A 24,636-nucleotide genomic window follows, 5' to 3' on the forward strand; every position below is an offset into this window, starting at 1 on the left:
AGAAAACAAGTTACACAAATGAGACAGATGGTTCTTGTTTGTGATGACAGTTGCAATTCTCTCTCCTTCAACCCTCCTCCCCTCTTCTTCCCTCTCAACTTTCCTCTGGTGTCTCCGACATTTACTTTTTTTTTTTTTTTTTTACCCTGAAATGGCCACGTTGTGCAACACGAGCAGAGCGGTCGTGAGAATTGGGTTTGTGGGCATCAAGACACTGACGGCGGGCTCCATGGCTGGCATGTACTAGTGCAGAGGACTTTCTAATAACTGACTGCACTTTACCTTTACACTGCTGTAGGTTTTCTGCCCTTTCTGCCCACCAGTGCACATTAAGTCAATTTTCATTCAGTCTTTCTCCTTAATTTATAGACCTTAATGACAGGCCAGGAATCAGGGGCAGACAAAGAGTTATGCAGGAGAGGAGGTAAAGATGTCTGATCATTGACTAATTTGAAGTCATTGTAGGGGGGGAGTGGTGAGACAAACCCCAGGAGAGGTGGGTGAAGGGGGTTGGTGGTTGACTTTGAAGAGTGATGTAGGTGACCCACAGATTATTGTCTGCATTCCTCCTCTGTGTACCCGTATAACCTTGTGGGTCTTGATGGACAGACAGAAACTCAGATCCTCAGAACGAAAAAGGGAGATGTAGCCTGAAACTTGAAATGACAACATTATAGAAGTTATTTAGTTTTTTTATATAACAAAGACTGAACACATCACTCGGCCATGCTCTTTATCGCCAAGTTCAGGTAATGAATGCAGTTTTGAAACTTGTAAAGGCATCATGACACACTAGCAGTGACTTGTCACCAACACTCTTGTCCTACTCTGGTCTACTCCTTCGATGTCACCCTGAAATCATTAATGAAAGACTTAGCAATATAGTAACAAGGCAGGGTCCAGGACAATACGTTTTTGTCTGATTTAAAATAAACATTGGCTTCAAGAACATTAAAACCTCTTAAAACCCACCAGGGTTGCCACCACTGACCCACCTGAGCTACCGTAGTTCTAAGCAGCTTAGCATCATGCATATAAATATAAATCTTTAATGTTAGACTTTGGTGAGTATGAACATGTTACACATTGTTAGCTCAGTTAGATTATCCTAAATTTAATCAGTCAGTTAGGAAATCTATGAGTAGCAAAGTATAATTCATTCAGATTTACCAGCAAGAGACAAAAAAGCAGTGACTCCCTCCCTCTGAAGTAGTCATTAAGTCCAAATATGCATCCATTTCTTGATTATTTATATTCTTTTAGTCCATAAGGGTCCACCGATAAAAATAAATAAATAAATTCTAAATGGTTTTTCATTAAAAAAAATAATCCAAGTTTCAAATAGTCATGTCAAGTCCATAACTGCTGACTGTGTCTGTCAAAAAGACTATAGTGCTACCAACATAAACAATATTTTTTGTTACCTTTCTGGGTACAATTCAAAAGAAAAAACAATACTGATTCCATTAAAAGGTTAAGAATCTCCTCTTTCCAAGTGTGTAAAACAAAAAATGTGTCAGTGTCACATAAGCATCCAAGATATCCCAAGTCCCCAGGAACCACGCCAGACATTGAAACCAATTTTACATAGTGGTCAAACATGGAATTACAATTTCTGGGTCCAGTAAACAATAACATGGGGCTCAAGGCTTTTTCCAATTTACTTACATTGTGAAAAAGATGAAAAAAAGGTAAATCACAGGATACTTTTCTTTTTCTTTTTAGTTCTACAACCAGCGTGAAATGATTCATTTCATTGTCAAAATTTGATCTATTCAGGGATTAGCTGCTTGGCCAGCAAAAGTATATAGTGCATTTACTCTATTGGCCCCAATGTCGTTGAAGAGCCAGGTAATATTTTACTTGGGAAGTCAAACTTTTTGGCTTTTTGCACTGAGCAGCTTTCATGGGTATGAATGGGGCCCCGACTGTATCAGGTTCACATCCATGTAATATTCTTACTCACTGCAATACCATTTTATAGCGATTGTTTACAAGCAGATCAATTAGCTTTTGATGGCTGCTGCTCCTATACTGGTTCTAGATCTATTATGTTATCAGAGTAACAGCAACAAATACCATCATTGAATACCTTTGAGTGATTTCCGTGTCACAAGCTGGAGGACTGGATGAAGCTCAATCAACAGAAACCAACGCTCTTACTCAGAAGCTTCTTCATGTGAACATATGGGAATAAAGCTAAAACTCTGCATATACACAAACATAGAAGCATGCAATGTGGGCTCTAAGCTGTGCACCTGACTTTGGCCCATAAGTTAAACTGTGCACATTTAATGAGTATGGTTCAGAAAGCTGGAATAATTTCATTCACTCATAAAAGTTTCAGACTTGCCTGGGGAGACTTGAGATTTGACTTGGACTTCAAAAGACCTAAATCAGCTCAAAGGTAAGCGGTGGACAGGTGGACGCTTTGGTTTTCTGAGACATTTACAGTGAAACCAAACCACCTCTGTTTTTTTTCACATCTGTAAACTCTCTGAGCTTTTGATAGTAGTGAATTCCAAGCACTCGTCTTATGGCCACCATCCCAGCATGGACGGATCAGATGAAGACAGATCAGTCAGACGAGTGAAAGTGACGACACAGACACACATGGTGGATCAGGCTGTTGATAAGGGCTTAGCTGCCACAGCTTCATCTCTTGATGCTGGTATGGAGGAGCTTACCTCTCTCCATACACACACACACACACACACACACACACACACACATCCCAACACACACACACAGCAGCAGCAAACACTCTGCAGCAATGGTTTTGGCCGTGCATCTGTCATCAGGGAGATTTCAGCTGAACTGCAAAGAACTTTTCCTTAACACCTGGACACTATGTAGGTGTGTGTATGCGGGTGAAAGGGGTTGGGACGTGTGTGTTACATGCATCTATTAGCCAACAGCAACCTGCCATGTCAAAATAATCTTTGCAGTGACCAGTAGTAGCGACAAATCATGGTCGCCTAGCTGTCATACACGCAGTCGACTCACACAAAACACACAAGCATCTTAGGTTATTGTAGGACACATGCACACACACACACACACGTACAGCTGTTTTAAGCAATGGAAAAAGACATTAACGTGAGTATACAAAGTACAATGATCCATTGAGCTCACAGATCTTGACTTCTTAGATAAATTATGTGCAACATCCCCTGGACCATATTCATATTTAATCGTGCTTAAGGCCAACAGTCATATATCATTATCCCATTGTTCTTTACTTCCAATGAACCCAGTTCCAGTATTGATCATATAGTATATGCCTGGCCCCAAAATTCAAGATGACACAACACTGATAGTGTAATAACAAACTATGAAGATGCAATATTTCTCATGTTGTGCTGTGTTCACAAGAGGAATACAAATATGATTTTGCTATATGTACTGCATAGAGATAGACATTTATATTAAAATGATATTTCTACCTTAAGTGCATCGGAATGCTAAATATGCTGTGCAGATTTGTGTTGAAGAAATACACTTGATCAGTATACACAGGGTAAACGATTAATATAATGAAAATTTATGCTATTGCTACACACTTGCATTTACATTTCATCCTACTTAAACATTTTTTTAATTAAAGAGAAAGTCAACTTTGGTTTCTGTATGTTTTTCAACACTAATTCAGCTAAGTTGGAATAGTATATTTAAAAGGTCGATGCACAGAATTTACTCAGAGATTTAATGAATTTCTTAATTTTTCATGGATGCCTCACCATTATACTGTAGGTTTTATTCACTCAGGTCTGCTTTCATCCTGGTACAGTGGAGGTGCACAGAATTTTGTTTGTCTTAAATATTTGTGATATGAGACTAGGTATTATACTAGATATTGGATGTCACACGTTCTTCTGGTTTTAAATGCTGCATTACAGTAAGCCGCTGTGATTTTGTGACTACTCTAGCTGCACTATTGTTTGTGTTTACCCATGTAGTCATTATATCCACATTACTGATTATTATTTATCTAAAATGTTGCTGTTTAATTTGAGTATTTTGTGAAAGCACAGTCAAGCCTACAACATCATCACAATGTTGTTGTCAAGGTATTTAGTCAAAAATATATATATTTGATTTTCTACACATCACCCACCCCAACATCAAAAAATATATTCAAAAGATTGACAGCATCTCTTTCAGAAACAATCTAATCAGGATAATATGCAAAACCTTTCTACCAACACTTTTCAGGGGATGTTCTTCCACAAAAATAGTTTCTATAAAATGGTTACGGTTAGGGGTACTGTTGACAATGCATTAGATTATTCAGAGTATTGTTATTTTAGGAGAGACGGGCCATAATGTTTCGAGCGCCACAATCCATTCAGTTGAAATCTCTGACGCATCATTCCCACTGCACAAAACTCGCTAATAACTGCATTTTTAATGCAATGACAAAGTGTACAATCGCCACTCACACCCAGGTCAAATGACTCTGCAGGAGTCAACGGGTATTTAATGTCTCTAGCTCCAATTGGCAATGTTGGAGCACAACAGGTGAATGCACTAATTTTAGCTCCTTAACCAGCGAGACGCATTGATGAGCCAGCAAAAATTGAGACTGAATAAGTAAGAGATGTATAAAGAGAAGTAATCACTGTTAAGTTTTCACAGACCTCTGTCCATGCTGCTGTCTACTGTCAACCTGCTCCCCAGTCTGTCCATGATGTCAAACGACACACCAAAACAAGCCACACACACACACACACACACACACACACACACACACACACACACACACACACACACACACACACACCCTCAAGAGGCAGACAGCTCAGACGACGACAGCATGCTTTTCAATTCATACTGCAGCCCAGAGATAACTTTCCCCACATGATTTATAATGAGGTAAAAACAAAGATGGCCCCTTTCCATTTTCTCTTACTTGTGCCCCTCCTGCTACCTGCTGGAGACCGTTTAAACCAGGTAGTCTGGGCCAAACCTGCACCTCTACACCGCTGCCAACATGTACATGAAAACCACATTGTGTTCTGTGTGTTGGCAGGATCTCTGGACACTGGAACAGCAGAGACTGTCAAAGGTTCAGCACAGGCACGGCTAAGCAGGCTGCGTCCTAGCCCGAGCCAGCATCAGAGATTTATTTTCATGCACACACATAGCAGCCGTACCCTCGCACAGTGTACAGCTGAGAAGTCTGAACATTGATTTACAGCTGAGCTCTGATAAACTGCTTAAATCCTCAGCATGTTTTTCATCACAAGTCAGTATCTGTGCAGATCATCATAAAATCGTCTCATAAAAGTGGGTGCAGCACACACACAGACAGCCAGCACTGTGTGTGTTTGTGTGTGTGTGTGTGTGTGTGTGTATGTGTGTGTGTGTATTCTCAGTGTCCTGCATGGTCATTGTATCCCCACCTCTGCCTGCTCGTCCCACCCAGAGGAGACACCCGGCCAGGCTGGATGCTGATTGGACAACCCCAGAGGACAAAACATTTAGACTCATTTGTCAAACATGATGAAGACCAATGGAGGCCAGGTGGTGTCTCTCTGTGTTTGTGTGTGTGGACACGCAGGGCTGCGGAGCGTGTGTGTGCGTGTGTGTGTGTGTGTGTGTGCGCGCGTGCGTGTGCGTGTGCGTGCGCTCGCGCGTGTGTGCATACACCAATATTTCAGCAGAGAGGAATGCCCTTCGTTCAGCTTGTGTGATAATTAATGGCTGTCAGCGTCTCTTTAGCGGAAGAAGGCGCTGACAGACAGCACTCCAGAAACGCAGGGAATGTGTGAACGCCTCACAGGGGTGGATGAGGGTGGAGAAGGGAGGATGACGGGTGGGGGCTGCAGCTTAACATCCCTCCTAACTGCCTGTTTCAGATGATTCAGGTCACCAAACCTGGGATATCACCCTCATTTGCTGCCATTTGAGGAATTTCCAGGACATCTGTGTGAGTGTGTGAAAGTGATACTGATCTCTCAACACCAACATTACAGCAATACACTGTCAGATACTGTAGGTATGTGTGTGTGTTTGTGTTATGTGTTTAAGTATAATTTGAGCAACCTGATCACCCGAAAAAAAATGTTGGCATTGTATGTTTCTGCGAACCACTGATACATCACATTTGCATGCTATTATTGTAGATATGTTGAAACTTCACGTTTCTTTAGGCTACATTTCAGTAACGCAAAGGTAAAACCACTTGGTAATAATCAGGAAAAGGTCATGTTTGGGATAAACTAGACTTACCAACTTTTGTGAAAGATGGTGATTCAGTGACCTTTGACTGGATTTTATTGATACCAATACAGTTTATTGATACTGATATTTATGGATACTACACGATATACGATATTACACTCTATAATTGGGTGTAGAAATAAAGACATGGTATGTAAAGCTGTGTTAAAAAAAAAAAAAGAAGTTATTTTGCCACAAATTGGGCAACTGGACTTCTCGTGTGACACGGGCTATTCGTTGGCGCTTAAATATAATATAATAATAATATATATAATACCGACCCAATCACATAAAAGCACCAATTAATACCGGCTCTCGATACCAATCCCTACCTTTGACCTCCAGAATTCTCATTTGTTTATTCTTGAGTTCAAACTGAAATTTGTGCGAAATTTGAGAAAACTCCCTCTAGGTGTACTTGAGAAATTGCAATCACTAGAATAAGTCGGACACAAGGTCATATCAACCATGACCTTTGACCACCAAAATCTAATCAGTTAAACGTTGAGTACAAGTGGACATTTGTGCTGAATTTTAAGAAAAACCCTTGAGGTGTTCTTAGCCATCACGTTAACAAGAATGGGATAGATGGACAACCTGGGAACATAATACCCCTGGTTGCAGCTATCGTTGGCGTGTCCACATACAAATTAATACATTTTTAAAAAAGGAAAGATTTGGTGGCACGATTGCTTGTGGAGAAGCTGTCAATGTTTTGGTGAAAAAAAACAACAAATTACTCTTTGTTGTAGCACAATCTTGGCTGGCTAGCTAAAAAATGTTTAGAGGCTAAAAGGTCACAGGAAAGACAGCAATGGTTTGCTTAATTGCAACCATTTAACTGGTTACAAAAAGTGGTCCAATTTAATGCGCATGAAACATAGAAATGTATCATATTCATGGTTTGCTGAAACATACAATGTCAATCTTTTCCTCTGGCAACTTGCTGCATTTTAAATTTATCTATTTCCATACAATGACATTTTTACTGTCTTTAACAATGGTATGGAAAACATGTCTGGAAAGACTATATATAAAGTGCTATATATATATATAAAGTTATTATCAAAATAATTATGATTAATCTAATCAAGCAAGCCATTTATATCACATACCAGAAAAAGGGTTTTCTGTAAAACATCTTAGTCAAGATCCAGCTATTAATAAGCTGAACGTTTGCAGGTTTAATTTCCAAAGCTGCTTTAACTTCATCTGGACCCCTCTGTAGCCTCTATGTGGACCTCTGTAGGTCTGTTAATATAATTCTGGCCCTATCAAGTGTTACCTTTAGTCTATTTTATTATTTCATGTATTAAATATATTGCTGGAATCAATGCACTTCAGTGGATTGTGGATAGCATCAGTGACTGTGACCTACAGAGGGGTACCAACACCTGGGGTGATAACATTTGGGTGGACAGCACCGCCTGCTGGCCAAACACACAACAACAGGCTCATTCAGGGGTCCTAGAATACAAACAGATGAACAGTCCATAAACAGGATCAGTGCATCACAAAGACATAGCACAAGGTCCACCAATATGTGGGTTTTACCACTGATGCTGCTGAAAGCTCTGGTCGAGAAGAAGTCACAATAAAAAAGAAAGAAACAAGAACAGTGAGCAAAAAGTGGTAAAGGCAATTAAGGTATAAGTTTAATATTTTTTAAAAGAATGCATATACAAAGAACAAAGACTTTAGACAGAGCATTTGGTTTTGCACCAAAACAACAACAGGTTATAATAATTATACTGACTTGGGCTGGAAATCAACCCAACTCTAAGCCACCAGTAAAGAAAAACAAGAACCAACCAATCACAAATAATCTTTACCAAACAGTCTCTCTGCCATTGGAGGTTTTTATTCAACTGAACCATTCAGAGCTTTTCATGGTATGAACTGGCAGGTAAGAGTTCAGATGGGTTCCGACCCCTAAATGTAAAAGGAGTGAAAGTAACCTTTTTTTTTTATATATTTATATATATAAAATAAAAAAAAAACAGCACAAACAGAAATAATGAAGAAAAAAAAAATTTGGTAAAAACACCTGGAGCCTACATCAACATTGTGTGCCAGCTTACATTATAATTACATCTGTTAAACCTATCATTTAGAACAGAGACCAAGGCTCAGCTACATGCAGCACCGAACAGTCTGAACGGGAACAACAGACCGGACAGCCCATTCCGTGGCCGTCTCTGTTGTACCCATTCTAAGTGTGAGGTGATGACAATGTTAAAACAGTATCCTGCTTTACCCTCCCTTGGTCCCCGGCAACGCATTAAGAACACACCGCTTGTTCTGCTAACACTGTTTAAGTTCCCTGCATCTAGAAGGCCAATTCCTGCGGTCGACTCGTGGACCCGTTACTACTGGATGCCTTTAGCTCTTCAAGTGATTACCACACTCCAAAAATGGACTGTAACTGCGCTGTGAACGTCCACACTAAGAGGACTGGATACTAGATGGCAATATTGTCTAACTTCTTCAATGTGGAGCTTTAGCTGTATTGCTCTGAATTACTGAGTCCTGTCAGACCTTTCCTTAGTGGTTAAGAGCGCGTCTCTGGAATAAATATCTCACACTTGCGTTTGAGGAGAAAAAGGGGTGTTGGCAAACAGAAACAAAACACTACTTTGTTAGCTTCTGGTAGTGCTGAGGAAGAGGGATCGGCTGATGAGTGTGCTCTCGTCAAAAAAAGGGGACGGGATCAGCAGCATGGGAAGCCGCCAGTCAGGCGGCTGGGAGGGAGCTGGGGCAGGGCTTAAATCCACAAAACCTTTACATTGGCTGAGGACTTCTATATAGCTGGGCATCTAAAAAGTTGATTAGGCCACAACACTGACTGAATCAAAATCAATCTATCAAACGCTCGACAGAATGAGTTCTACTTGTATGTAAGCTCTGTGTCTGGATACCCGTCCGAGGCTAAGCCACCCAGCCCCGGAGCCCGCAGCAGCCTGTTGGCCAGTTTAGGTTGATCTTCTGTCCCAAACTCAAGACTTAAGAGTGAAGCTTCTTATTATTGCAGAGAATTATCTGAAACGTTGGAGGCTGTTTTCTTTCTAGTCGTCTCTGTGGAGGACAATGCTGTCAACCAACCTTAGCAGAGCGAGGGAAAGGGGGGCTGTGGCGGGGGAGGGTGTGTGTTTGTGAGTGAGTGTGTGTGTGTGTGTGTGTGTGTGTGTGTGTGTGTGTGTGTGTGTGTGTGTGTGTGTGTGTGTGTGTGTGTGTGTGTGTGTGTATTTAAGGTGTGTGTGTGTGTGTGTGTGTGTTATGTGTGTTATGCTTTGAAAAGGTAGGAGCTTCTCATAGCAGCACACATTTGCGTTTCTTCTTGGGCTCTGGGGGCTCCAATGCAGCCAATATCGCCTCATCAAACACATTCTTTAGGCCTTTCTGTGAACACAAACACACAAATGCAACAGGCTCAATGAGGGGGCAACGCAAACACACACAGGTCAATAAAAAAAAGGCAGAGCAGAGGGGAACACAATTGCGGCTTAAACAGAGGGAAAATAACTGGGTGAAAACAAAGCACCATTTAACCTCTTTAGGTGAAGTGTCAGAAGAAACACTGACTTTGTTAACATGCACAAAGTATTCCAATATTTGCCCTTATTTTGAAAAAAGACACTATTCCTACTAAGCTGTTTAAATGGCTAATGATAAATGTTGGTGTGGGAATCATCAGAGGCCCCACAATACAATATTCTACTTTAAATACAAGACTTCTGTTACGACATGATTTTATGCAGCCATGGATAATCCACATGTTGTCTTATCACATCAATATGGAAAATTGGAACAGCTGGAGCAACTTTACTTGCATCTTCATTATAACATTTTTTTTGTTTTTCAGTTTTCCAACCGTTGGTGGACTCGTTTGTATGCAGACAGCCTCCCTCTTTCAGTGCTACAACCACCTTCTTTAGAAAGGTCAGCATTGTAATGTTTGCTCATATCTATAAAACTGCTGATATCGAAGTCTTTCATGTTTAAAAGTAGATGTTTTTCTCCTTCTGATCAAAAATGTGGGCTTGTGTACAATGCATCTATGATAACGCAAACACTGCCATAAAACTGCAATTTAGAGCCATGTTCAGAATATGGAGTATGCATTTCCTGAAACCTAAATTATCCCAACATATTCCATAGGTCTTAATCAGAAAATGCAACATTCACAAAAAGGCCAATATTAAAACAGAAAATGCTGTTTACGCGACCCTTATCAAATTCAGAATATTGTCATATTCGAAATTATAGTGGAATATTATGTGTACATGTTAACTGGAGTCACTGGAACATGCGAGTGCTGTCGGGGACAAGAAATAATGATAATAATGTAAATATGCAAATTATTTCAAGATCATCCAATCAGATCTGAAAAAAATATCATTAGAATTTTCCACTTTCCTATAAATGTGGTTAGCTGTGTGAGACAGATAAGGAGTTAAGTGTCAACAACACAAAATCACATGCGTCTTTAAGTGCAAAGTGTAGCTGACCTGTGACAGCTGAAATCAAAGGCAAGTCAGACAAGAAAAGTGGAGGAAAAAGGCAGCATAACCCCTGAACTACAACACAAAAATGGAATGTGAGGGTTTCCATTCCACGCCACCTGCTTTTCTTCATCGGCTCTGCTCTTCAGATTGCTGACTGACTCACTACAAGAGGCCATCCAGATTCAACATATTTAATCCAGGTCCACAACCTGGGTCTACGCTCAGCCTCAGAAGTGAATGTTTCTTCTCTCTTTGAGTTTGCCCCAGAGCCAAGCTGCTTACACCATGAGCTTGGTCATGTGAAATAACCAGAGCTGCTCTGACACAGAGCTGCACTATACAGTAAACCAGAAAGAACCTCAGCGTTGCTTCACTCAGTTGACCAACCCTACCGAATTCTTCTCTTACAGAGCACTGGAAAAAGAAGGGAGGCAGAGAGGAGAGCAAGTTCATCTGTCCTTTATTAATTCATTTCACAGGTCATTTCACACAATTTTAGCTTTTTGATTATCTGGTTATGCACCACAGTTAATGGCACGTGTCATATATAGAGAGAGTTGTGCAAGTAAACAAGAGTAATTTTCAGAACTAAGACACATTAAGTGTATCTTAGCTATAAACCAGATCTATAAGACATGACCACCATCAGGTAAAGCTTTTAGTGGTTACATGACCCAACAATCCCTATATATGACTCAAGTACTTATAAGCCCTACATGTAACCATAGTCAGACTCAAAGTTCTGTTTCATCAAACATCAATAGTAGTACAAAAAATACATTAGCATTAGAAATGGAAGCTCTGTTTAGTGTTGAGATCAATCTCCGCGTGCAGCCATGTGAAGCCTCCGCCCTCACTTTAGTCCAAACCCTCCCCACATTAACTACTACAGGACAGAGGGGAAATACTAACTTAAACAATAGCTGCATCCCAAATGACATCCTACATCCTCTGTAAGATGCCCCTCTGCTGTTGGCCAGGACCCACATTAGGGCTGGGCGGTACAACGACTTTTCCACAAGACATAAAATGAGACTAGACCATTTATATTAATATAATTTGACGTTGTTTTACTTTAGGCCAAGTGTCCACAAACTTATTTTTTCCGAGCACCAGCTACTTTTTTCAAATAAGGAAAAAGCATTTAGACACTGCAGACAATCTGAGTGCACTCCAATTTTTCATGCATCCGCTTCAAGCATTTCTAGTTAACATCGGCACTGGTGTTTCATCACTGTCATTTATTTTCTAACTTTTTAAACGTAAGCTACCTGGCTAAAATAAATGTCAAAATATTTGTCATATAAAAGTAGAGTTGTGTCAATACAGAATGCCCCGCCACAAAAATGAAATCATTGTCCATCACTGTGTTTTAGCGTGGACATCGTCAATTGGCAATTTGGTAGATGTCGCCCATCTTTACTTCTATCTTCCTGGCCAGTGCTTTACTGCCGGTGAAAAAACGCAATATGGAAACATGCCCTAACCTGTTTCCTCTTTGAAACTGTGCAAGTATGCACACAAACCCAGCATTTGCGTGTCAGAGCCACTTGCTTGTGTGTGAGAAGAATATGAGGTGACAGTTGCAGTCACTGTAGTCACTTGAACAACAGTAAGGCGCCTGGATGATGGATGCCTTCATAAAAATGCAGCGCAGTGGCAATACAGACATTTCCTCCACATGACCTAACACGAAAAAAGTCTAAATCTCTCTTTGTCAATGCTACGTGTATGAATAATTAAGATTTTTAAAACAATGACTGCATTTTGTTCAGCACAACATTAACTTGAAAGGTCATGAAAAGTGACTTTATAAACTCCCCCTAACAGAATTTGAATAATTGCAAGCTACACTGGCTAATACTCACGCTTAGGACTAGGCATCTGTGCTCGATGCTTTAAAGGTATCAGCCAAAATAACTCTGTACCAAGTAGTATTGAACCATCTGTAGTCAACCAATACCTGCATTCTATCCTTTTTGCGTCAGGAGTTTGATCCAGACTCCCTGTCACATTAGCAAACTTTCTGTTACTGGAATCTCTCTACTCCCAGAGAGTCTACTCAGTTAGCACGAGCTAACACAGCAGCAGCTAACATCCAACACAGTCCCAGCAAACTTACAAAACAGCTAGACTCTGTTGTTTAACCTGCTATGTAACTTTAATCACATTGTCGTCATCAAATTAAGTATCTACTGGTATCAGCATCACTTCAAGGCTACTGGTATTGGTACTGCTATTCTAACTTTTTTAAACAAGACCCAGCACCACTCATGCTACAAAGCACTCAACCTCTGTAGCGCCAGTGCTATGTGTAAATAAAGTTAGCATATAGCACTACTATTCATTTTATATACTTATTCATTTACATGTTTTGCAGCTGTAGATTTTTTGACAGGGGAGGAAACCTGTGTTTGCATTTTCATTTTGTTCTCAGTCTATTTTATTAAAATAGTGCGTGTAACATCTGACTTACAACTCAACATATAGCCCACTTAACAGAAAGAAAATGTATGACGTGCATTGCCATTTAGTCTAAAAATATTGAGGTATTATTTTTAGTCCATATCGCCCAGCCCTAGGCCACAGGAACGAGCACTGGGCTTAAATACGAAAACTAGGAATGATACAGTGGTGAAGTGCCAGATTTATGATGTAAAATGAAGCTGTCATAAACCACTCCAGAAATCAGAACGTTAATACAACAACCAAACAGACTGTAATCAGTTACAGGTTAGAAGAAGGCAACAGGTTAAGTCACTGAAGTGCAGAAAGGCCCACATGAGTCAGTGATTGAGGCCATCAAACAAAGATTAGTTGCAATGCACTCTGACTGATGGATTGGTTAGTTTGATGGCTGGGACTGAGATTGGTCTAGATTTAAAAAGCAGCACATGTAAATACATTGAGAGAGGAAAAAAGAGGGGTGGGATAAAGGAATGAAAAATGAAGAAGATAATGGCAACCGAATGAGGAAGAGATGAAAGCAGCGGCACAGAGAAAGTTTAAAATATACAGCATTTCCTCTTTCTCTGCGTCTCAGGTGGCTCTAGGGCAGCTAGGATAGCTTCGTCAAATACATTCTTCAGCCCTCGCTACAACGACAGGAGAGGGAAGAGAACAACAGCACGATTAGCACAGCAAACACAGAAAGAGATAGAAGGGAGAGGAGGATCAGAGGAACATGGCAGAACAAGGAGTAAAGTATAGGTGTTAAATACAAAGAAGTATGAGAGCTATAGGACATCTGTGTGAAGCAGATACATAGCGCAAAGATGATAGTGTTGACATGAAGGCAGTCGCTGAATAGTGAGCTGTGGAGTGCTGAGATCCCCGACAGGAAACAGGATATTACATCAACAGCTATGCAACAGTAATGCCAGGGAGAGGAGGGGGAGGAGGAAGGAAGGGGCAGAGCAGAGAGGAGGGGGCTCCGCCTCAACTCCATCAACACTATTGTTCTCTGCCCGAGTGAGGCCTAGCTCAGCTGTACTCCTGTGAGTCATGTTCCCTCTCCTCGCTTTCCTCCTCAAGTTTCCAGCAGTGATGCACTAAAGCCTACACAAGTACTCAGGACTCACTGAGGCAGACAAACTCATAAACGCACAGACTGGTTTATTAATCAGAAAAGTTGACACAAGTACTGACTGCCACAATATTAAATCGAATATTGAGTTAAAAAACAAAACCGTCCACCTGCCACTGTGGCTGATGGATTCCAAAATCTATCTGCAACTCAACCGACCACATTGTTTTTTTGGCTGTTGAGTGAAAGTAATGTGGCAGCCACTTACATATTTTACCAGCATTTAGCTGGTGCTAATTTCAAACCCTGGTTAGCAGCCCTGAACAATCGCATGCACAGGTGCATGTAGAGGTGAGAACTACATGCACAGTTCAAATGTTTCATGCACTACAGTGCATGTGCTATTTTGAAGCCTGAACTCTTATTAAAAGGTTTGCCTGCACAACCAAGGTGTCGCTCCCAAATTACAAAAGGTCTCCTTTTAACTTCATTAACAGCAGTACTTTCACATTTTGCCCCCAAATGAAAATTACAGCTATTTTGTTGTTAAATTACTGATATCTTAACATTTTGATTAGCTAATCCAAGTCAGTGTCCTCTAAAGCTGCACTGTGCCCTTTTTAAGATTGTCGACACTATCAGCTCACCTTTCACTCTGCAGGACAAGGCCCAGGGTCATGTTGTACTGGGATACTCCCAGGTAAAAGGAGCAAAAGACCAGATTAGTGTCACTCTCACTGTACTTTTGTGTTGGTGGGGCTTGTAGATAACAAATGGACTTCACTCTGGAGGGTCACAGATTCTAATACATACAGCTTGAACTGCTCCCTTCAGCAACACTAATGCAGTCCAAAGCACCATTAAGTCCACACCTAAGAGCATTCACTGAAACCAAACTGGCATCTGGCAACTCATCAACCATAGCATGCACAGACCAGGGGAAATATTGACATGTTCCTCTTTCCTCCTTTTCCTTAGTTCTTGCCATTGAGTTGTGGATCATGTGTGTAAAGAGTGTGTGTATATGTATGACTGTATAACTGCAAAAAATCAGATATATTACCTGCGTGAGGGCTGAGCACTCCACATATTTCACAGCCTTGAGGTCTCTTGCAAGCTTCTCAGCTGTCTCCGGAGTGATGGGTTTTTGCTTGTTTTTAGCCAGCTTCTCTATAGTGGAGGGGTCATCCCGCAAGTCAATCTGAGTCCCAACTAGCAGGAAGGGGGTCTTTGGACAGTGGTGGGTGATCTCTGGAACCCACTGCGTGCAAAAACACAGGGTTATGCAATGGTCAACACACAGCACAAGCATTTTAACATTTTACGGTTCTTTAACATTTTATAATTCAGTGGTGGAGGCCCATTCAAAATAGCATGGGGGCAGAAAGCCAACTAGCTTGTTTCAGCTTACATTTAATCAAAGTTTTAGGTATTGTTCAGCCACTGACCAGCTCCTACAACATATTCTACAGCAAATGTTATAATAAAGGTAGCAAACTGTGATTAATATGATTGATTATCCTATTTTTTGTTAAGGAAGATTTCCAATATAACTGAGTATTTTGATTTCAATTTAATTTATAAAGCTTAGTATCACAAATCACAAATTCCCTCAGAGGGCTTTACGACACAGGACATCAGTCTGTCCTTGAACTCTCACCACAAATAAGGAAAAACTCCCCAAAAGCCCCTTTAACAAGGAAAAAAATCCAGAAACCTACCACTTGCAGATATTACAACAAAGTAAAACAATATATCCACATTTCACAACAGACTGGGAAACAGATCGATGGCAAGAAAATAAGAAAGATTGACTTGACTTGCCTTTTCTTTGACATTTTCAAAGGAGGAGGGGGACACGACGGAGAAACAGACGAGGAAGACATCTGTCTGGGGATAACTCAGGGGTCGTAACCTGTCGTAGTCTTCCTGACCTGGAGAAACCACATACAACCAGGTTTAACTCACAGTCTGGCCATCAAGCACCAGCACTGATCTACTGAACAAAGCAGGGTATCTCTGTTGGTGAAATGGGGCACAGCACCAAAACACAGGGCACTCTAAAATTTAATTGCAATCAACACATATCCTATGTTTTTAAAAGTAAAGCTAAGGACGCAAAGTGGAGGAATACAAATCATATCTGTTTTTATTATTTACATTAAATATCACAGAAACACTTGACTATACAAAATGCTTAGAATGACAATGGCTTAATGGGTAATAGGCACATAAAGTGGATATAATGAATGAACAGAATTACACAAGTGTAGGTTGGAATAGGAAAGACGTACCTGCTGTATCAAATAAGCCCAGAGTGTAGGGCTCGCCTCCAATCATTACAGTTACAGCATAATTATCAAACACCTACAACACACAAACAAAAACCAACAGTTAGCTCATTTGCTCAAGAGTGAATTATCTAGGCATTTTATCACCACAAGAAATTGACAGATATTAATTATACATTTTCATATTCAGTATCTTGACCATCTTAATGCATCGGGTTCAAGCGGATGTGGCTTAAAACTGTTTACGGTAGCTGCAATCAGAAATTTGATAACACACCAGGAGGTCAACCAGAGTTTGATACTTTTTAAGTGCAGCGGAGATAACAGAATAGATTTCTAGCTGTCTGTTTCAAAGAATCATAATACCACAGAACAGCATGTGAGGTGGGGGTTCTTCAAGTGTTGACATCTTTTTTTGTTAATAATCAGTGATGCTAGTTGAAAAGGCTGGGTTGATCTAAGGACTGACACATAGCCCTGGCTTTTACGAATTTAGACCTTAGAATTTAGTCAATATGTGTAACAATATGGCCTGAAATTAGGCCAATGAGACTGCAATTAATTGGTTCACAGGGTGTACCAAACCAAAAAAAAAAAATCACATTCCAAACTTTACGTCCCATTTTGATTATTCAGAATGAAACTAAATTTTGATTCAGTTATGCAAACGTTCAACCAGCTCTGTGTCATGGCAGTATAAGCAGTGACGCAGTGTCAGCTGCGTGACACCTTTCATGTCATCAATGACATGTTTTGTGTTTTCCAGATGACCAGGGAGGTCCAGGCATTTGTGGCACAGGGTAAAGTTAAACACTGTTCATCTGAACACACTGCATTCACGAAGAGCTGGTTGGAAATCCGCAAAGTTTCCCTTGAATATCAGTTAGTTGTGCAGCAAGCTAACCAGAGCCAAATTTTAAAAACTATGAAACTCTAAAGAAACTCATAACATCACAATTGCAAACACAACTACAAAAGGTAGAGCGTATGAGGTTGCTTTGAAATTAGCAGCATCTGCCAACTGTGGGCACATGGTAACTAAAAGATAGACCATATTCAGGCCTACCAGTCAAACAGGCTTCCACACACTTACCGTAGGTACATATTCAGAAGGAAACTTGTTTGTAGTGTAAGAGATGAGCAGGCAGGTTTTACCCACAGCACCGTCCCCAACTACAACACACTTGATGGTCTGCATAGCTGTGTTTTGCAGTCTTTGCTACTCATTCAAGATCTGAAAGAGAAAAAAAGATAGAAAGGAAGCTTGATTAATTGATACCATTGTTCATTTGCTTTAAACTGAAAAGTCAGTCCTAGCAAAGGTAACATCTTATAGAGTATATGATTTTTTTAATGTCAGAGTTTCGAGCCTTTACTCTCTGTGGATTGCTTAGGTCTAAAATAGTACTGTACATAGTGGATACTTTGTGTCGACAGGACACAGAAGGAAAAGAGTGTGGGGGACAATCGAGTTCCAGGGAAGACCTTGGCAAGCTCAACACCAGATAGAATTTTCTTTGCTTGTCAATGAAAAGCTGTTGGTAAAAGCATTTTTATGTTTTACGTAACTATAAAATTGGAGCCTGACCTAAATCTGAAAACTTTGACCCAAGCCCAGACTAAAAATGCAATTATGTACATGACATTAGGATGCTTATGGGGAGATAACCTGTCCAGTCACAGATGAATAACTAGACCTCCATGATCAACCACAGGGTCAATGGAAGTGTCCAGATGTCCAAATGAGGTTTTCTCATTTAAAGGATTGCGAGATTGTTTAGACCCACAGCTGTGCCCAAATAGACTGTGAGTCTATTTGGGTGACAAATGACACAGTATAAATGTGCTCCACACAAAGTCATTACACATTTTGTGGCTGTGCTATCATAAATTAAGAATGTTTGGGTGGAGGAAAATTGTGGAAGGAAAGGAAAACCAGCAGACTGGGGTTTACTCCTTGCAAGAAACAGATTACAAATCAAATAATTTCATAAGTTTGTCTGACAATACAGAGGTGTGAGATTATATGATCCTCAGCAGATATTTAACAGGGTTTTACATTAACAAGTAATAAAAGATTAATAACATGTTCACAACTTGTAAATATGTAATGACAATTAAATATGATGCTGCTGGTGTTAAAGGTGTTTGAAGCTTACAGAATTGGGCTAACACTGTTTTTTTTTTTAATATATCTCTCATTAAATTACAGGACACTTACTGAGTCTTTCATCATGCCAACAATTTATGTGTAATGATGGTTCAAACCCCACCTCCCAATTAAGCAGCACACCACAATTGGACCAATTGTATTATAACACTTGCAAATTTTGAAAATGGCAGCTGGGCAAAACTGGTAGACTACAGAGAAAGTACTTGAAAATAACTTCTGAGCCTAAGGCCAAGCAATCATTGCACAACAGCTGTCAGATTCCAAACAGCAACATGGTCATTATGGGTTGCAGCAACCAGCAAGGGCCTTCCCACAGCCATCAGAATAATGATAACAATTCCCACAAGGAACCCTTTGACTAACATTTTTACTGATCATAATAGGAGAAGCACAGGTGTTAGTAATAGCATTGATGATGGCTCTTTTCTATTCACGTGTAATCCGTGACAGTGTGACAGTGAGCCAGCATGAACAATACCAGGACTCTGAGACTCAAGCGGCAGCACAGAATTCAGCTAAAACTGAAAAACTCAAACCAGCTGCTTTCCCTTTAATAGTAGACTGAATCTCTTTGGGTTTTGGCCTGTGGAAAAATTGAATTGGCATTTTTTTCTGGTTTTCTTCAAAGTTTTTCTCGACCAAATGCTTAATCTAGAAAATATCTAATATAAAAAACTTTAATTAGTTGCAGCCTATTCATTTTATTAGAGATGCACAATATTGGATTTTTTGCAGATATCCAATATGCCAATAAATAACAAATCATTAATACCAATGCACCAACTTTTCCCCACCTAATTTTAGTGATCATCAAGTCTTTACTGTGGAGGAATTAACATCATAATATGCATACTCTTATTATGATGGCCCACCCACAAATGAAGACATAAACTACAATGCTTTTTGATGTATGTAATATTCATTAATTGTGTAAAATACAAATACTTTGACTTAGCTTTGACATTTAGTTAATGTTCACTTTGTCAGTAAAAAGAAATAACCTGTTTGTCATATCAGCAGAAATCAGCATGTCATTTTTTTATATTTCCAATATTTTATTTTACCTACCGATACCAATGACATTCCAATATTATTGTGCATCCCTACATTTTATCATTTACATGTGCGCTTTTCCTTCACTGACATAGGTAAAAAAAATACAAGTTGACCTTGAATCCAAGAACAATGTGACGCATGGTGCTGTATTGTGCATTTAGAGACAACACGCTATATGTAATATGTGGACCACAGTATTCCCCTGTTTCCCCTCCACGTTACAGTATGTCAGTGCCAAGCTACTGCAGAGCTCTGCACCACTGTGTGGGGGTGGGGGTGTCATTGGGTAAAGCAGAGGGACAAAACTGCAGGCGCCAAATGTTTCGGCGTGAACGTGGTTTAACAAGGGAACAGAACGCAGGTGGATGACCTGCAGAAACACAGGATAACAATGGCACTTCTTTTTGCAAAATTGCTGTTACATCAGATTAGTCAAAGAACAGTTACACTGCCTGGCGTTCATTGTTCTAGTCATACACCAGTGTGTCAGCCTCTATGCTGTATTTGCTTGATGTTTAGAGGAAATGAGGGACTAAATGGCTGAAACGTGAGGCTATGACACATCTGTCACTGAACGACATTTCAATTTAGATCTTGTCAACATGCATGTGTCATACTCTTATAAAATGATTTGTTCCAATATTTTCCTGGTGGTCATTAGGAGAGAAAACAGAGGGGCATTTCCTATCCCTTCTTCATACAACTCTTTAAGGTAATTTTTCAATGTAATCAAACAAATGCTTGCGGTACAAACATTTCTCCAAAATCACTTGCAAACTTTGGTACCAAAGTAATTGTTTTCCCACACCTTAAGTTACTATTACATTACCAACCCTGAAAAACATTTTTTGTATTAGCCAGATGGCAAAAAAATGAACTATTATCAAGAAACACCTGGTCAAATGAACAAAGACGTTATTGTGTAGAATTCTAAACAAAATTGTGACCACAAAGTAGAACTGCTTTGGTAAAGGGCGGCTCGATGACGCTCATGGTGGCAGCCCAGACTGTGGCACAGACTCATTAGATTGCAACCTTGACCAAATGATTGTTGCATAAAGACACAAGAGGTTAACTTGCCTCCCAACTAAACTGTGCTGCCAAAACGTAAGAACACAGATGTGAAAAGGTTAGAGTATGCCACTACACATGATCAATAAAATAAAGGCAATGTTCAGAAGACTAAAATATTAAGACTAGCTCGCTGCATTTAAGCTTGATGTTAAGATACATCTATGGACATGAATTGAGCCCTCTGTCTGTACTCTCATTCATTTCATCCATATTTGTGCATGTTTTGCTGAAAGCTTACCGATACGGTAAAACAAAGCAGTAACACTGGAGATCATGGGGGCAGCGTTCAAGCGACATACAACCATAGCAGATAAAAAGGGAGATGCCAAAGACATTTTAAAAATGATGGAATGGAACGAAATAATAACATCGTGAAAGAAGTCCATATGACACGATGTATCATTTCCACACACACCAACAGCGTCCACCATACTGCCTCTGTTAAAAAATACATTATTACAACCTGTGCCACTGTCACCATGTTTATCGTCTGAAACTCTTGACTCTGCCCTCTAGTGCCATCTATTGGTTGTATCTATGCCATCATAAAGGACACATGGAAGTATGAGGGCAGTGACATGTAGAATGTTCATTTCATCTGACCCTCCTCTACTGTGAGTGTTTGGAGGGGCAAAGTGCCACCCTCTGAAACACAAGAGACATATCAATAAAACCAATTATATTCGATTATTAAATGTGCTGGCAACGAATAAAATTATCGTTTCGTTGTGTCGCGCGATAATTACGTCACTCGCTGTGTCGCAGGACTGTTTACGTCACATGCAGACGGAAGAAGTCGGTGTTTTGAAGAGGCATGGCGAAGGAAGATAGGACATTTCGTACGAAAACTTCAAAAGCTTCACATTATGCAAAACAAGTAAGTGTGTTAGCTGCAATATATACAAAATGACACAGCATGGCACGCAAGCACAACGGTCATGATGCTGCATCTATATTTAGTTTTTGAATGTTTCATATTTGAATTTGTAGTTATTTATTATTTCTAATTTAATATTTTGACAGCTCAGGGATGTTCAAGCAACCGCCTGTTTATGCACTATGCAACTTTTAGCACTGTTGTCAATGATAATCTGTTTTGGATCAAAGTGATGGGAGAAAAAAAATGCTTTTTTATTATTATTTTCATTTTTATTTTTTTAATCCCATTCACTGATTAATCCAAAAAAAAATCAGCAGATTGATTATCAAAATAATTGTTAGTTGCAGCCCTACAAGAGAGGAGTGATATCAAGACGCAGTTGAGGCTCAGACAGAGCTGAAATGAGAGTGCAAATAAGTTACGTCTCAGAACAACCACACAGAGGCTGCCCACAAACACAAATCCTGGATTTCCAAAGGAATGGATATTTGGCAATATTTTGGCATTTTAGGAAATATATTAGCAAATAATATTTTAGCAAAATATTTTTTGGCTAACTTGGGAATCTAGTTGGCCTGACAGCCCACAAGGTCTTTGCAATTAAAGGGCAAACACTGATGACAAGAAAACGTAATAACTGATTAATCTTAGGGTGCTCAGATGAAACGTTGTCTCTGTTGCATCATTACAAAATTAGGACTGAGAATTGAAAATCTAAGCAGTACTAGCTTTATGTTTGAGGGTTAGGTGTTGCTTCCTTGAACCTTACAGTGTCATCTAAACTGTGGTCTCTCCGCTACCTGAACAGCCCGGTGTTCCAAATGGGGAGAATATTTCAGTGTTAAAAACATGCTCGTAGATTGTGCTCATAACTTAGGATTTTTCCCAAAATGTATTCATGTAAAGCAGAAAGTGTCATTTTGATCACATAAATTTGGAGGGACTTTCACTGGGCTGGTATCCAGGTGATCTGCAATTTTCTAACACAAAATCGAGTAAAGCTGTGCCTAAGGCACCAACTAAATCAGTTGTTAAGCAGGGGAAAACCCTGACATTGTCTGGAGGAATCCTTTTACTACTTTTGCCAGTGAAAGAACAGTTAGTTTTACTGCAAGCCGATCACTGTTATATCCATGCAACTTAGGTATCCAAGCCCTGAGGGCTAATATGGGTTTCATAGAACACTATGTGACTGAGAAAAATGTAAAAACACCTTCTAATGAGAATACTTCTGGAATATTTGACAAACCCTCAGCTAAACACTGCAGTAAGCCGGTGACCATGGGCAACAGAGGGTGGCTGCAGCTGCAATAATGCTTCCAGACTTAATCCACGCATTTGTGTTTGTAGGCCAGCAAGCTCTCTGAGGGCAGGCCAGCTTAAACAGTAGTAGTAAAAGCAGCTGACATTTAGTTTAATGAGGCAGTTTCCCCACAACATGAACTCCAAATATGAATATAGCTCTAAACACTGCATTAAATGCGTTTTGTAAGTCTGATAATATCATCAGCTCTGATCAGTTAGCACTTCTACTGCCAACCACAGAACCAAACATCATCCATGCACAAAGCTTCATGCCCGCGATGTTGTGACTGGCATTACATCGGATTAGATAACATTTCTCCAATGGCTGGTCACAGCTTTCTTTTACATTCATCTGAAATAAAGATTCAGGGACGCCCTCAAGCACATGCTTGACAAGTTAAATCATTAAACATCTAGCCATTTGAAACTTGACACAGATAGACTTTCAAAAAGCTAAATCACAAGCATTTTTTTTGACGTCGACACGCATATAGTTCCCTAAAAAATGACTTTCTGTGACATTATTATCCTCACAATTTATGACACGTCTTACTGTGAGTAACTAAAGAATTTGTTACCATCACTCTTACGTGTAACTATCGATAACTACGTAACAAACACTTAAAGATCACACCTTAGTGACTGCATCCACTGAGAGCTACTGTTAGCTTGGATGCCCTAGCCTTGCTGTTGTATTCTGACCACATCCCCGGCCTCAATCTGGCCTAATTTCCTGCCGGCTGTTGAGCCTGACGATAAACTAACTTATATATCTCTGATTTCACCCACAGTATTGTGGACATTTACCATAGCATCCAAACATTGTGCTAGACAACAATAAGCCGTGACCGTCCTTAGATTATAAAAAGTAACGCTACTGACCTGGCGTCGGCTTTAGTTACGCCTTCTTATTTCGTTCGTTAAACAGCTAGCAGGAAGCTAGTTACTATTTACATCGTTTTTGCTAATAAATGCTTTACTTGCGGGCACAGAAGTGTCAGTTCTCGAAACATTTAAATCACCAATAAAAACGATGTGAAATATGGGTGCTGCATGACCCAAATAGGTTTATTTACAAGCCGGTCCAATGTTACAGACTGCCTGTCTGCTTGCCCTGCTAACTACAGTCCTCCTCAATTAGCTTGCTAGCTAGATAGCTGGGCTAACCTTAGCGGATGCTGTTGCTGAATGATATATCCAATTTGGCTATTACGATCCATATACCGCATATATACAGCATGCATGACTTTATCAACATTTAAAGTAAAACCAACCACAGTAATATCCCAATAATACTTAGAAAAAAACATTATTTTTCATACCGTATCCTCTATTTGTGTCTTTACGCCGGGCGTTGGCAGCTCCGCGCTAGGGGCTTCCCAGTCAACAGAACAGGGACACGTTGCGTACGTAAAGATGCACTACGTCATCGCGTTAATCAATTTCACTACAACCAGGCTAATTTTCTCAGACGATGGCCTAATAAACAGAGCAAGTCACAGAAATGATTCTGTGGGGTTCAGTTTTAAAGACAAACAGATAATGTGTGGTATTTCAAAACTGCATTTGACCCTCTACACATTAGTCCTTAAACCCCAGGA

At 40.0% G+C, this 24,636-nt stretch overlaps 1 protein-coding gene across 2 annotated transcripts; it reads right to left on the reverse strand.

Moving 5' to 3' along the window:
- Positions 1–7,858: 7,858 nt before the first annotated feature.
- Positions 7,859–24,512, reverse strand: cdc42 (cell division cycle 42). 2 transcript variants are annotated; one of them, XM_042499480.2, is made up of 6 exons: positions 24,358–24,511; positions 17,641–17,781; positions 16,551–16,623; positions 16,081–16,190; positions 15,320–15,517; positions 7,859–9,624 (listed from the first exon to the last, which is right to left on the reverse strand). In XM_042499480.2, exons 2-6 carry the CDS (start codon positions 17,743–17,745, stop codon positions 9,535–9,537), a joined length of 576 nt encoding a protein of 191 aa, XP_042355414.1. In that variant the 5' UTR covers positions 17,746–17,781; positions 24,358–24,511; the 3' UTR covers positions 7,859–9,534. The 2 variants fall into 2 exon arrangements, with proteins under 2 accessions (XP_042355414.1, XP_042355424.1); XM_042499490.2 differs by lacking the exon at positions 7,859–9,624 and adding an exon at positions 11,174–13,825 and having other exon boundaries at positions 24,358–24,512.
- Positions 24,513–24,636: the final 124 nt, after the last annotated feature.

The sequence above is a fragment of the Plectropomus leopardus genome, chromosome 2 (assembly GCF_026936395.1).
Source record: "Plectropomus leopardus strain MGB_pleo_1.0 chromosome 2, ASM2693639v1, whole genome shotgun sequence".
Classification (NCBI taxonomy): Eukaryota; Metazoa; Chordata; class Actinopteri; order Perciformes; family Serranidae; genus Plectropomus; species Plectropomus leopardus.